General features: G+C 34.6%; 1 protein-coding gene and 1 long non-coding RNA gene across 4 annotated transcripts; one reads left to right on the top strand and one right to left on the bottom strand.

The window, feature by feature from the left end:
- The first annotated feature begins 58 nt into the window (after window positions 1–58).
- On the top strand, window positions 59–10,846 carry LOC105689016 (RNA-binding protein 33-like). Of its 3 annotated transcripts, XM_012405735.3 has the most exons (12): window positions 60–355; window positions 749–848; window positions 3,511–4,040; window positions 4,121–5,004; window positions 5,116–5,309; window positions 5,384–5,560; window positions 5,643–5,687; window positions 5,854–6,186; window positions 6,270–6,429; window positions 6,527–6,648; window positions 7,456–8,016; window positions 9,603–10,846. In XM_012405735.3, the coding sequence occupies exons 1-12, from the start codon at window positions 309–311 to the stop codon at window positions 9,744–9,746; spliced, it is 3,297 nt and encodes a 1,098-aa protein (XP_012261158.2). In that variant the 5' UTR covers window positions 60–308; the 3' UTR covers window positions 9,747–10,846. The 3 variants fall into 3 exon arrangements, with proteins under 3 accessions (XP_048505477.1, XP_012261158.2, XP_012261159.2); XM_012405736.4 differs by lacking the exon at window positions 5,643–5,687 and having other exon boundaries at window positions 61–355; XM_048649520.1 differs by lacking the exons at window positions 5,384–5,560; window positions 5,643–5,687 and having other exon boundaries at window positions 59–355.
- On the bottom strand, window positions 10,296–11,837 carry LOC125499834. The gene is made up of 2 exons (XR_007276839.1): window positions 11,700–11,837; window positions 10,296–11,022 (listed from the first exon to the last, which is right to left on the bottom strand). It is a non-coding gene; the product is annotated as an uncharacterized LOC125499834 (long non-coding RNA).
- Window positions 11,838–11,958: the final 121 nt, after the last annotated feature.

Below are 11,958 nucleotides of genomic sequence, written 5' to 3'. Positions count from 1 at the left end.
GCCGCGATATTCGATACTCTGATTCGATACAAACCCTGAACCCCACCGGAGTCTATAACGTCACCGCAGACGCAGCTCTTGCTCCTTGCGCAAATAAAGCATTTCTGTTATACTTTCTAAGACAATTTCACGAGTTCTTGAAATTTATGAACATTTTCAAAGCCGTTATCATTCAGTTCAGTATTACGCTATCCAGACAATGTGCGAGACAAACGAATGAACGGAAGTGACACATCCATTCATCACAAGTTCATTTCTTTTTCAATAAACTCACACTAGCAACCTTATCGATAATATTAAATCGATACATGGGAGACAGAAGCCAGAGAGAATTGTACAGAATGTCTGAACAGTGGTGAGTATTTTATCTCTTTACACGATAATCAGGAAAAATAAAAGCCTTGGCTTTTTCTAATTACTTTCGTCTTTACTCTGATTTAAATTCTACTTTGATCCAAGTTCCATCTCATTCTTTCGATACCATCTTTTTTCCTGGGGTACCGATTTCACTTTAGCTTACAGGTTAGATGCTGTAGCGCTTCGTAACAAAACTACAGCCCGAAATCTGAATATTTATCTGTTTGAATGTTTGCGTGATGGATATTTCGGACAAATTCACCATTTTCGATTTCCGTCAATGACTATACAATTTTTCCTGTTAGCAATTTCACTTAGCTTTTTTTCCAGCGTTGTACAGTACCCTACTCAATATCTCGTGAAATCAATGTGATCTAAGTGATATTTACAGTGACGAAAACTTGTTGGACGAGGATCTAGGGGACGAAGAATATGATCTAGGAAATGACGAAGAGGAAGCGCTTTTAGCGGATGACCATGAATTAGAGACGGTGAGCTCGCAGCCGACCTACTACTTTGTAATAAAATAAATCCTTGATGATTGTTTGACGTTATGGAATGTTTATATACTTTCCTCGAATCATGACATTCTACCATAATTGGTAAGAACTTGGTGAAAATATCAATTTTACAAAAATTGAAGCGTCAGTAATTCAAGAAACGGGATTATCTGAAAGTATATATAAATTCCGAAAATTTATTTCATCTCGTGAATAAATGTTTTACATGTTGGTAGTTGAATCCCGTAAATGTAAAGAGGTTGAACATTTAGTCCCCAAAAGTATAGAGGTACTCAGATACTCCACGAGGAGAGGCTCCCACTCTTTGTACCCAGGGAAATCACGGAGATAGTTTCGAACCGCATCAAATATTGTCATCCGTTACAAATGTTACCAAATAATTAAATTATACAGCAGTTTAATGTATGGCAACTTTGTTGTTTGGGATGGTACCATTTTTCAGCTCTCTAAAACTGAATACCTACTCATCATTAATTATAAGACAAGGTAGTTGAGAATATGTAACAACAAATTGTAAAGGTTAGCAAAAATGATAATATCAGGAACAGATTGCAAATAGGACATTTAATGTTATTTTTAAGATGCGCTAATAACTCCTCTGATTGATCTCATTTTGACATGATGTATTTTTAAGTATTATCAGATGTCTGTCTATACTGGCTGTAATTCGTCATAGGCTCAGTTTACCAGTTGCTTTTGTTCCTTTTATTTTGCTTGTTACAGACTTGAATATTTTTCCATCTTGAGAATGGATCCCTCTATTTAATCATCCAATTATTTCACTTGTTATCAAAATCTTGTAATCAAGGTGAAAGTCAATGAAGCTAAATATTGGTTAAGATGATATTGAGGATTGTCTTTAACCATGGCGTGACTCTTGAAAGAGTGCTCGTATGAAGCTTGGTCTATATTAATGGCTGTAAAAATAATTAACTACTACAAGCAGTGCAAAGTACACATAAGTACATGGAGTTGGAGTTCAGTCAATTTTATAATTGTTGACTTTTATTGTTAGATTTAATTACTTCAGCCAATAATGAGGCTTAAATGACTTCTGAGTTCAAGTAATTCTAGTTTGTCACGCATTCCGGAATCGGTGGATTTAAAACAACCATCAATCTCCTTACTTCTGTCTGTACTTTTCACTTTTCAAATGATCAAATAATGTAATTAATTATACAAGATGTTTTTGGGATCTATGTGAATCATAGAGTAGTATTAATCTTTATTTTGCTGAACCAGTCACGTAGGTTCCGAAAGAGTTTCAGACATCTTAATATAACGACCGAAAAACTTGATAGAAGACATTATCGAACGAATTAATATTTATTCCATTATGTGGGGATACCATCAGTTTCTACCTACTTGCTTAATGTGGCCATCCAAAGAATTTTTTGTACTTAGTTCTATGTAAATTTCTGTAAGCCAAATCTGTAATGATCAGTTTTTGCGGTATGAACGCTTTGAGAATCACAGTAATTGAAATTTATCGTAATACTCTGATACATAATTCAAAATATCCAATTACATTATAAAGGTAACATTTTGGTTGAAGCCATCCTTGTTGTCAAATCATTGAAATAATTTCACTGAGATTTTTCAGTTTTGAAGATCGAAATGTCAGTAATGTTAATACTGCTCCATTAATATTGATGACACCCTTCCAGTTTTACTTAAAACTTTGTGTTTTTGAGGGGGAAAAAAAAATCATGATAACTAATAAACATAAACTAGCAATTTGCGACTCCCTAAGTAGGACTAAAAATTCATGTGATATTTTTGGACACATCATTAACCCAAAACACATAAGAAAAATTCCTGAGATTAATGATAGCATAAGCTTATTAGTTATGTAGGTAATAGATGGTTGTTTCTGTAGTTTTAAATGGACCTGTAAAAGTGATTCTTTTTTTTTAATGATTATTGCTGATTTCCTCAAATGAAACAGTTCAACTACAAATTCGATAACTTTTTATGATACATCACCAGAAAAACAATGCCATGACGATTTAGAAATTCATTTCATATTGGAATAATTAAAAAATATACATTGATTAATTTATGTTCATTGGTTCAATAGCGAAAGGAACTTTTCCTACCAATCGTATAATCTGAATCTATATTTATTGATTCTGTTTTATGATAGTTTAAAATGTAGTCAAGCGCAGATACTGCTGGATAAGAGTTTTGGTTGGTCTAATCAATTTGATACAGTCAACCTGAACTCGATTTATCAGAATATTACATTGGGATAGTTAATTATACTTAGAAATTTTAAGAAATAATTAGAAAGTCACATCGAATTGTATGAAAATTCCTTTCAATGATATTATCCATTTCATGCCAATATTATGATAGCCTGCGATATTTCAAATATTTGACACTGCATTGTTGACAAATATTAAGAAATTGTAACTAATTTAGGGTCAGAATTTCATATATCATGCATGCAATAATGATATCACGATGCTATAACGTGATCATTCTAGTAGGATATGATAACATCAATACTGACCAATGAAATATGTTGAGAAACAACAATACGTTAGAAATTAAATTTAGAATAATTAAAAATTATATCTGAACGATGTAATTTCATTACAAATATTTGGCTATTTAATTCCCCGAGCAGCAGAGTAGCTTAAGAGAAGAGGAAACAGATGACGTGTTGGATTTAGGCGTCACCGATGCTCTTGACGACTTAGAGGGAGAGGAAGACAATGTAAATTATAGCGGAGTTACCAATAACCGTAACCATAGCGACTATTACAATGAACGACATGAAAATGATATCATCTATTACCAGCGGCACGAAACAAGGCACGATTACGAAGAAATCGTTGGAGGTGAAGGTGAAAACATTGGAAATCCTTCCAACCAACCAGATCTCAGAGAAAAACTACAAAAAAATGCACAAAAGGATTTCTACGTTGGAAATGGTCAGGGAATGGAAGACGACGATTGCGAAGAGGCTAAGGAACGGAGGAACCGGTTTCAAAATGAGAGGACAATCATATCTCCAAAAATGAACAATGAAATTCCAGACTCTCTGGAAAATGTTGTCACATTAGAACAGTTGAGGCCACCATTTCGGGGAAGAGGAAGAGGTAGAGGCATTCGAGGAATGAGAGGTGGAAGATTTATCACTAACTTTGCTCCAAGGTGAGCTTCACTTAAAATATCCTAATTTCAGTTTCTACCTGTTTGGTTTTTCAACGCTGTAAAGTTTAATCTCATTCTAGATTCAATGTACCGCGAGGACCACCATCCTTCGAAAATCAGCGACTACCATTTCGACCAACATTGCTTGAAAATAGACCACAATTCCCTCCTGGACCACGGTTGAATATACCGAATCAGCAGATTCCATTTCAGCAAAACAATCCCCAGGTACCTCCTCCTTATACACAGTTCCCACTGAATGGACCCCTGCAAGGTCGTCCTCAGTTCATGGAAAATAGGCCTCCTTTCAATCCAAATCAATTCCAAGGTCTAGCTGGACCTCCTGGTCCACGATTGATGGGCCCAAGACCAGAATTTGATCCACGGGCTCCTCCTCAAAACTTCCCTCCGAATCAGCCACAGTTCATACACAATCAGTCACATCACTTTCAAAATCAAGGACCACAAGTTCAAGGAAATCAAGGACCTCCACCACCTATGCAAGGAAATCAAGGACTTCCAATACCTATGCAAGGAAATCAGGTGCCACTTGGACAAGTCAATAGGAACTTGCCGATGCAGGGAAATCCACGTCCTTCGATGCAGGGTAATCAAGGTCCCCTTCTTCTCCGGAATCCAGGGCCACCAATGCCGGGTCATTTACGTCCACAGATTCACAACCAAATTCCAGTAATGCAGGGTCATTCTAATCCTCTGAACATACAAAATCAAGTTCCATTTGAAAACATGCGCCCTTATCAAGACCCGCGTTTCTGTCAGGAGACTAGGCCTGTTTATGACTCTAGACCAGTTTACAATGAACAACCGCCGCCTGTTCAATACAATAACGGACCACCGGGACTACCTCCGCAGCCAACTGGAAACATGCCCACCCCCTTACCACCTGGACACAAAATTTTGATCAACCCTCACTTCCGGGGCGCCGTGCAACCTACAGCTGATGGTAGATAAATAGTTTCACTCTATTTTTGTGTTAATGGGGCTAGGGATTGATTGAGCTCGATCCAGCTAAAGTTATTAAGATTGATAAGTGATATTTTTGTTGCTACAACAGCTCGTTTGGCTTGGGACTCATCGGTTCAACAACAACATCAACAGCAGCCACTGCCACCATCGCCTATCGGTAATGAACAGTTTCTACAAACTCCCAGGCAGTTTCAAAACCAAGCATCTTACAACCAGCCTGCTGCACCAGCACCACCATTGCAGGAGTACAGTCAGCCCGCCGTTCAACAAAATAAAAGCGATGTAAGTCTATATTTTTTCTTGAACAACATTTCTGACACTGAAATTTTTTCGTCTAATGTACTCGATGCTCATAGGACCCCTATGCATACTTTTCTGATGTCTGGCAAGAAAACAAGACACAAAAAAATACAACCTCCACAAGTAGTAATTCGTTTCACAGTGAAACGACGAATTATAGTAAAGATACTTATTATGGCGAGGGGGATAACTACAAGACACAGAATCAATGGGATTCCAGAGACAATTACCAGGTAACTTTTATTCATGTTTGATGATTTCGTATGAAAGTTGGATCCATAAAACTTTAGTAATGTAAAAATTTCAACTGTCAAGACATGCTGTTCACATAGTTTTCGTGATACTATGGATTATTCAGATGTAAGTAAATTAGTAAAAATCAGCAATTTGGTTTGTTTGATGAAGTTTAATTTTTATTTTCCACATCTACGATGATTCAAACTTCATTTATCTAGTCAATTTGATCGAATAAGTATTTGTCCGATATACGTAAATCGAATATTGAAGGAAACTATAATATTTCCAGGGGCAACGAGAGCAACAACCCAATTACCGGGATAGAGATGTTCATTCGCGTTCAAGCACAGATCGCCCTCGTGACAATCGAATTCCTTCAACAAATTCTAGTTATCGAAACGAGAGTTTTGACCACAGCCGACCACAAAGAGCACCAACCAGCAGTAGAGCCCCGGCTACTAGTCAGAGGGGGATCGTGCGATCTCAACAAAAAAGAAGTCCTGAAGAATACTCAGATAGAGGACAAAGAGAAATAAGTCCTAAGAGACCTAAATTGAGCAGCCGAAACTTACATGAAGTTAGAACAATCGATACTCTATCTGATCAAGTCAATGATAAAAAAGTATTTATACATTTTTTCAAAGAAATTATAATCGAAGTAATCTTGGTAACGTAACTTAGTAATTGTAATAATGTGTTTTATAGTCATATGAAAACGAAGAGCCAGAAATGCGAGAGTATCGGAAGAAGCTTGAAGAACAGAAACGTTTGAGAGAAAAATTTCTCAGAGAAAAAGAGAATCGTAGAAAAATTGCAGCCATGGAAAAACAATATGAAAAAGAGAAAGCTGAGAATAGTGCTAGCGGTGAGTTTATCTTTCATAGCATTTATTTTCAATTCAATATTCAATCACCATGATATGTAGTAATACTAAAATACAATATGTTATTACTCTGTTACAGGAGAATCTAATCCAGAAACTAAACCGGTTTCTGTAGTAACCGGTGTTATGAAGGATGTTAAGGTTCGACCAGCAGCTATTGGCAGAGGCCGGAGCCGCCCTGTTAGCGCACAGCCCACAGAGGTATAGCAATACGCATGTCAAAACTACATAGCTCTAAAATCCGTATCACTGGTTCACCGGATGATAAAATCATTAAGTAGCCAGTGATCGAGTTTATGTTAATTCCAATAACAAACTCAATCGAACTCAAATTAGTACGCTCACGATAAATCGACAGATATTGAGTCATATTTCGCGGAATAAATTTTTTGTAATAGTTTTTAATAGAATAAATTCAATTCAACTGTGGATAGACAGTGGTTATTACCAGTGTTGAAATCTAATTCTGAATTGTAGATAGTGATTGTAATTCTACATCATATACACGGATATACAATTATCTTAAACGGTTTTAATGCAAGATCACGTTTTGCACACGTTGATTTACAATTATAGATAGAAATATCTAAAATAAAGTAATTCGAGTACAGTGTGATCTCTAAACGAATTCGACGTTGTATCGTCTCTGTGCACTTACAATGGATATTCTACCACTCGATAATTATCTAAACTGACTATTTTATCATTCGAATTAATTTTGATTCGAATACACGTAAATCCCTTGCGCGTATTAATCGTTGCGCAATTTTTACTTTTTATGTATTCTTTGGTATTTATGTTTAAATAAAATATATTTATAAGTACACATTGTTTTCTTTATTTCCTTTTGCTGCTCGACGATAGTGTTTCAATGTGGTTTTACGTTCCACTCTTTTATTAACTTCTTAATTTTATGATTGTCATGGATGAAATAAGCGTAGCAATCGTATTCGCTGTTCACAACTCTTTACTGTTTATTATATTTCATACAACGATTTTTTATTGTAGGGGCTGGAGAGGCCAGCTGGTTTACGAATCGTTCGGACTATTCAGACTACTGTACAACCATCTACTATAAGTAATGAAAATGAAGAAGACGTTGCTTCTTCTATTCCAATGGTACAAGCAACCGAAACAGTTAACAAGAGACAAGTTTCTACGCAGCATGGGATTCGACGAGTGGTTATTCATAAGCCACCTCCGAATATGCAGAAAGTTGCTACTACCATACAAAAAACTGTGTCAAATCTACAGAGAAACCCCGGAGTCGCTGTGCCGCAGAAAATTGTACCAAAATTAATCACCACTGTACCAGGCGGCGTTCAAAAAACCCTGGTCAAGAAACTTCCGGGAAATACGCAAGTTAATGCACAGAAAAATCTCAACATGGCTAACCAGAAAGTCGTTATTAATACCCAAAATAATCAGAGAGTTGTTCTTCAAAAAACTTCACCACAAATGAGAAAACTACCTGAAATCAGAACCAACATTGTCAAAATAGAAAACTTGGCTGCCAGCACAACTGAAAACCAAATTCGACGAATGTGTCAGGGAATCGGCACACTTGAGGTGACTATATTTACCTGAAAATGTCATAGAATTGACGTACTATAATAGATTGAACCACATCGAGACTTTAGTACGAACTATTGTTATGAATATTTGAAAAAAGAGTAAGGTAGGTTTGATGTAACCGACAAAATTTTCATGTCTCATAGCCTCTAATGGTAATTACAATATCAAAATGCTGTTCAGTCTCGACATCTTTGTTATTACTCAACAGATTTTTTTATTCACATACTGTAACCAAATTTTTATTTCATAGTTTTTCTTGGCAGTCCTTTGCCAAAATATTTGAAATATCGAGTACTTAAAATGACTGGTCTATAATTAATACGTTTCATTGATTAGGGTACATTAGTGTCTCCTTGAGTCTAGTGGAAATTCAAATAAACTACATTTCTGTCTGTCCTTAGCTCTTGATTAATAATAGACTTTTTGATAGGCAGACGGTGTGAAAAAACTTGAGAACCAATGGCTTTTTTCCAAAGTATTATAGAAATAACAATGTTATTTATTGCTTTAATATAGTTTTATGTAGCTAGTATATCTAGATACAATAGGTATAAATACTGCAGAATCTTCATATATTTTTGTTATCTGTTTGATACAATATTTTTTTTATTTTTCGTAATGATTCCTCACAAGTATTGATAGTGCCACATGGTATACAGTATTGACATTATTCTCTGTTCTACCGGTAAAGCTTTGTGGTTATTGCAAAGTACGTAAGGAACAACCTTATTTATTCGTTCCATTACTCGCTGCTTGGGACTTAAAAAGAAACAAAGTAAAAATAAGCTTTTAAACGTTAAACCCACAAATGCACTTCAATTTTCATAGCAATCAAGTAATTTGTACACTGCTGCTTGCATGATTCTGAAGTGAGGATCATTTGCAAAGCGATACTGGTTGTTGAAAACTATTAATGTTTTTTTTTTTTTTTTTTTCATATCCCACGCTGACTACCTAAATCCAGAATATGTAGTTGTATTACTTAGTGTAAAGCATGGCATTTCCGTATTCATACTGGTTTTTCTTTTCTTTTTTTATAATTCATCTCATGGCCATGCTAGGCCACATTGAATTTGGTGTTGAGGTGTACTTTCGGTTTTCTTGTGTTCCTACTTTTACTAGAGTAAAATCATAGAAATTGTTACAACCATTCAAGTGCTATTAGATATATCAGCAAATTCTTTTAAACTATAACTTGAAACTCAAAAGTATAAAATTTTACTTGACGAAACAAAGAAATATATTCATCGTTCCTGTTTAGTTTGTGGGCCTAAATCGATTACTCAATTCATTATTTTAGTTACATACTCATTATCCGGCTAAACTTTTTCAATATTCTATACAGAATGCCAAGTAACTTTGGAGGGTGAAAACTTTCGTAGATCTAAGTAATTTCATTTGTTTTCATATATTTGTTGCAATTTGTATTTTCTGATGGGCTATACTATCCATGATTTTGTTTTCACATCTATTGTTAAGTTTCATTTTTCTGTTCATTTGTTACATACAAATTTTCGAGATAATAAACAACGTTACTAACAAATTAATAATTGTATTTTTTGTTTATATTCATGTTATAGAGCATACACATGAACGAGGGCAGTGCAACAATCGTGTTTAAGACGCAATCTGCTGCATTTGTGTTTCACAAGAAATATCAACGTAAAATGCTCGACCTTTCGTTAATAACAGTTCATCTTATCCCGCAAACTGCAGGAAATTAAAGGATTCCTACGATTGTGAAAAAGATATATTGAAAAGGTATCACATAGAATCAAATAATCTATACAGCTTGTTATCAACTGGTATGTTGGCGCCTTGTTCAAATTATATAATCTTAATAACAGCACAGTTGATTGTATACACTCTGTGTATCTAGAGATGTGTTCTTGAAGATCGCTACGGCAAAATTCGGAAAATATGTTCATTATTAATTAATACCACCAGGAAAGAGTTTCTGTGACATTTGATTTAATTATGATGACTTAATTATTCGGATTTGTTTACATAATTTGGCCGATGGCACTGTGGGCGTGGTTTTAAAACGCAGATATCAAGCAAAATTGTAAATATAATATATTTAGATCTATAATGAATTTCAGAATTAAACCTGAACTTTTTAACTCATTATATATACCAATAAATGAGGAAAATTTGAAAATTTGCCTACCAATATTGTACAAAGTATACAATATTCGTTTAGATGTACACAGACTGTAGTGAAAAATGGTTCATCAAAATTGAATGGGATCCGCATGCTTTCACGTTAATGATTGTTTTGTATTATCCAAATATTTTTAAACAATTTGTTTATTCATAATCTTTGACATACATAGCATCAGTCAATGCATAATAAATGACCTATTACATGACTACAATTTATTTATGTACAAGTTGTAACTTGGTTACTTAATTTCAGATTACAACAAAATTAAAGTTACCAAAAGTGCAGTTGCGTGCTTTTGATATAGTTTCAGTTATACAACTATATTATAGATTAAGGTATCAAATTTCAAGTGAATCAGCTTGTGAATATAGATTACTTGAAATCTCTGTATTGTAACGCAGGTGTAGGGATGTACATACATACACATGTTCCAAAAGAAACATTCTTGAGTTTTGTTCAAGATAATCTTACATTTGAGTAGTTCTGCTCAAAATGTTGCGAATTATATGTTGTCCACGTTATCTTTACTTGTTGATTTATTTCATGTTCATAGTATGAACAACGCTTCGCAAACTTTAATAACAGCGTGAAATAAATGAATTGTACATTATAATATTAGGTAAGAGAAATTCATCAATTAAATCAATTTATGCAAAAGTGTAGTTGGTCTTTTATCTGAAAACTCGAGATTTACCATTATTTAAAGCAGGACGATGATTATATTTATGTTTACACTATAGCCTTTGATTTCCCTCAATGTTGGGCCAAAAATAAACTTCTTTTCAGGGTTTTTATAGGGAATTATTATTTATTTTGAGTCCAGGAATTCGAATCTGCAAGTTAAATTGATCTATCTATGAAATTGAATGGCTTTTCACCGATTTATTGGGATTTATTCCTAGTTTCTTTTTCACGATGGAATCTTATTTCTCGCATAATATCTCAGAAAACAATTGGACAATCAATTTTGAGTATGTTTAATCCCACAAAAGGCACCTACGGTGCAAAAAAGTTCGCCAAGTACATCAAATGTTCAACAGTAACTCCATCAAAATATATCTAATGATTAATTAGAAGAATTCATGAATAATAGGAAAAAAAGAATCCAAATCAATTACTGTGCCAAGTACATGGAACTTTGCTACACGAATAGAAATTCTCGAGAAGATTGGAATAAAAATAAAACAACCCTAATAATTATTTGAAAGACGACGAAATTGGAAAGCAATTAATGAAAATCAATTCAATGAACCAAAAAACAATAAAGATTGAAAAAATAAATTAAATTAAAAAAAAAATAAAAAAAAAATTGGAGTACGTAGTTCTTGGCGGGCTAATGTTATATTGTCCTGCGAGAATTCTGAATTTTTTCTCCGAAATAGCCCGCCAAGTCCTACTACCTCCGATTCCTATCTACACTCAACGCAGTTACTACTTTGCAGTTTCCCTTATGTATCACATTTATGTGAAATGGTTTTTTATTCGCAGAAATATAAGCGGATGTACGTACGATGATGACGATGGTGAATCTGATGAAATGAGTCTGCCGGTGATCGAAGATTATCAGATCTCAACTCTCCGACCACCAATTCCATTGAATTCAGGCTCAAATGAAAGTTTCACTCCAAATTATATCGCGAAAGTGTATCCAAATTTGCCAGAAAGCTAATGATTTAGGAGAATACCTAATAAAACAGTCGGCCCTACAGCGCTTTTCCTATCTCTGAGCGGTATGGATATCAGTAGTCCGCGCGTTCTTTTTCTTTTGA

The sequence above is a fragment of the Athalia rosae genome, chromosome 1 (genome assembly GCF_917208135.1).
Source record: "Athalia rosae chromosome 1, iyAthRosa1.1, whole genome shotgun sequence".
In the NCBI taxonomy this organism is placed as follows: domain Eukaryota; kingdom Metazoa; phylum Arthropoda; class Insecta; order Hymenoptera; family Athaliidae; genus Athalia; species Athalia rosae.
This window is presented reverse-complemented; position numbering and strand designations above follow the sequence as displayed.

Bases quoted from the DNA above. Each gene is read 5' to 3' on its own strand.
- LOC105689016 (XM_012405735.3), top strand. From the start codon at position 309: ATGGGAGACAGAAGCCAGAGAGAATTGTACAGAATGTCTGAACAGTG. The intron at 849-3,510 runs GTGAGCTCGCAG...TTCCCCGAGCAG, and splicing joins ATGACCATGAATTAGAGACG to CAGAGTAGCTTAAGAGAAGA. The intron at 5,005-5,115 runs GTAGATAAATAG...TTGCTACAACAG, and splicing joins CGTGCAACCTACAGCTGATG to CTCGTTTGGCTTGGGACTCA.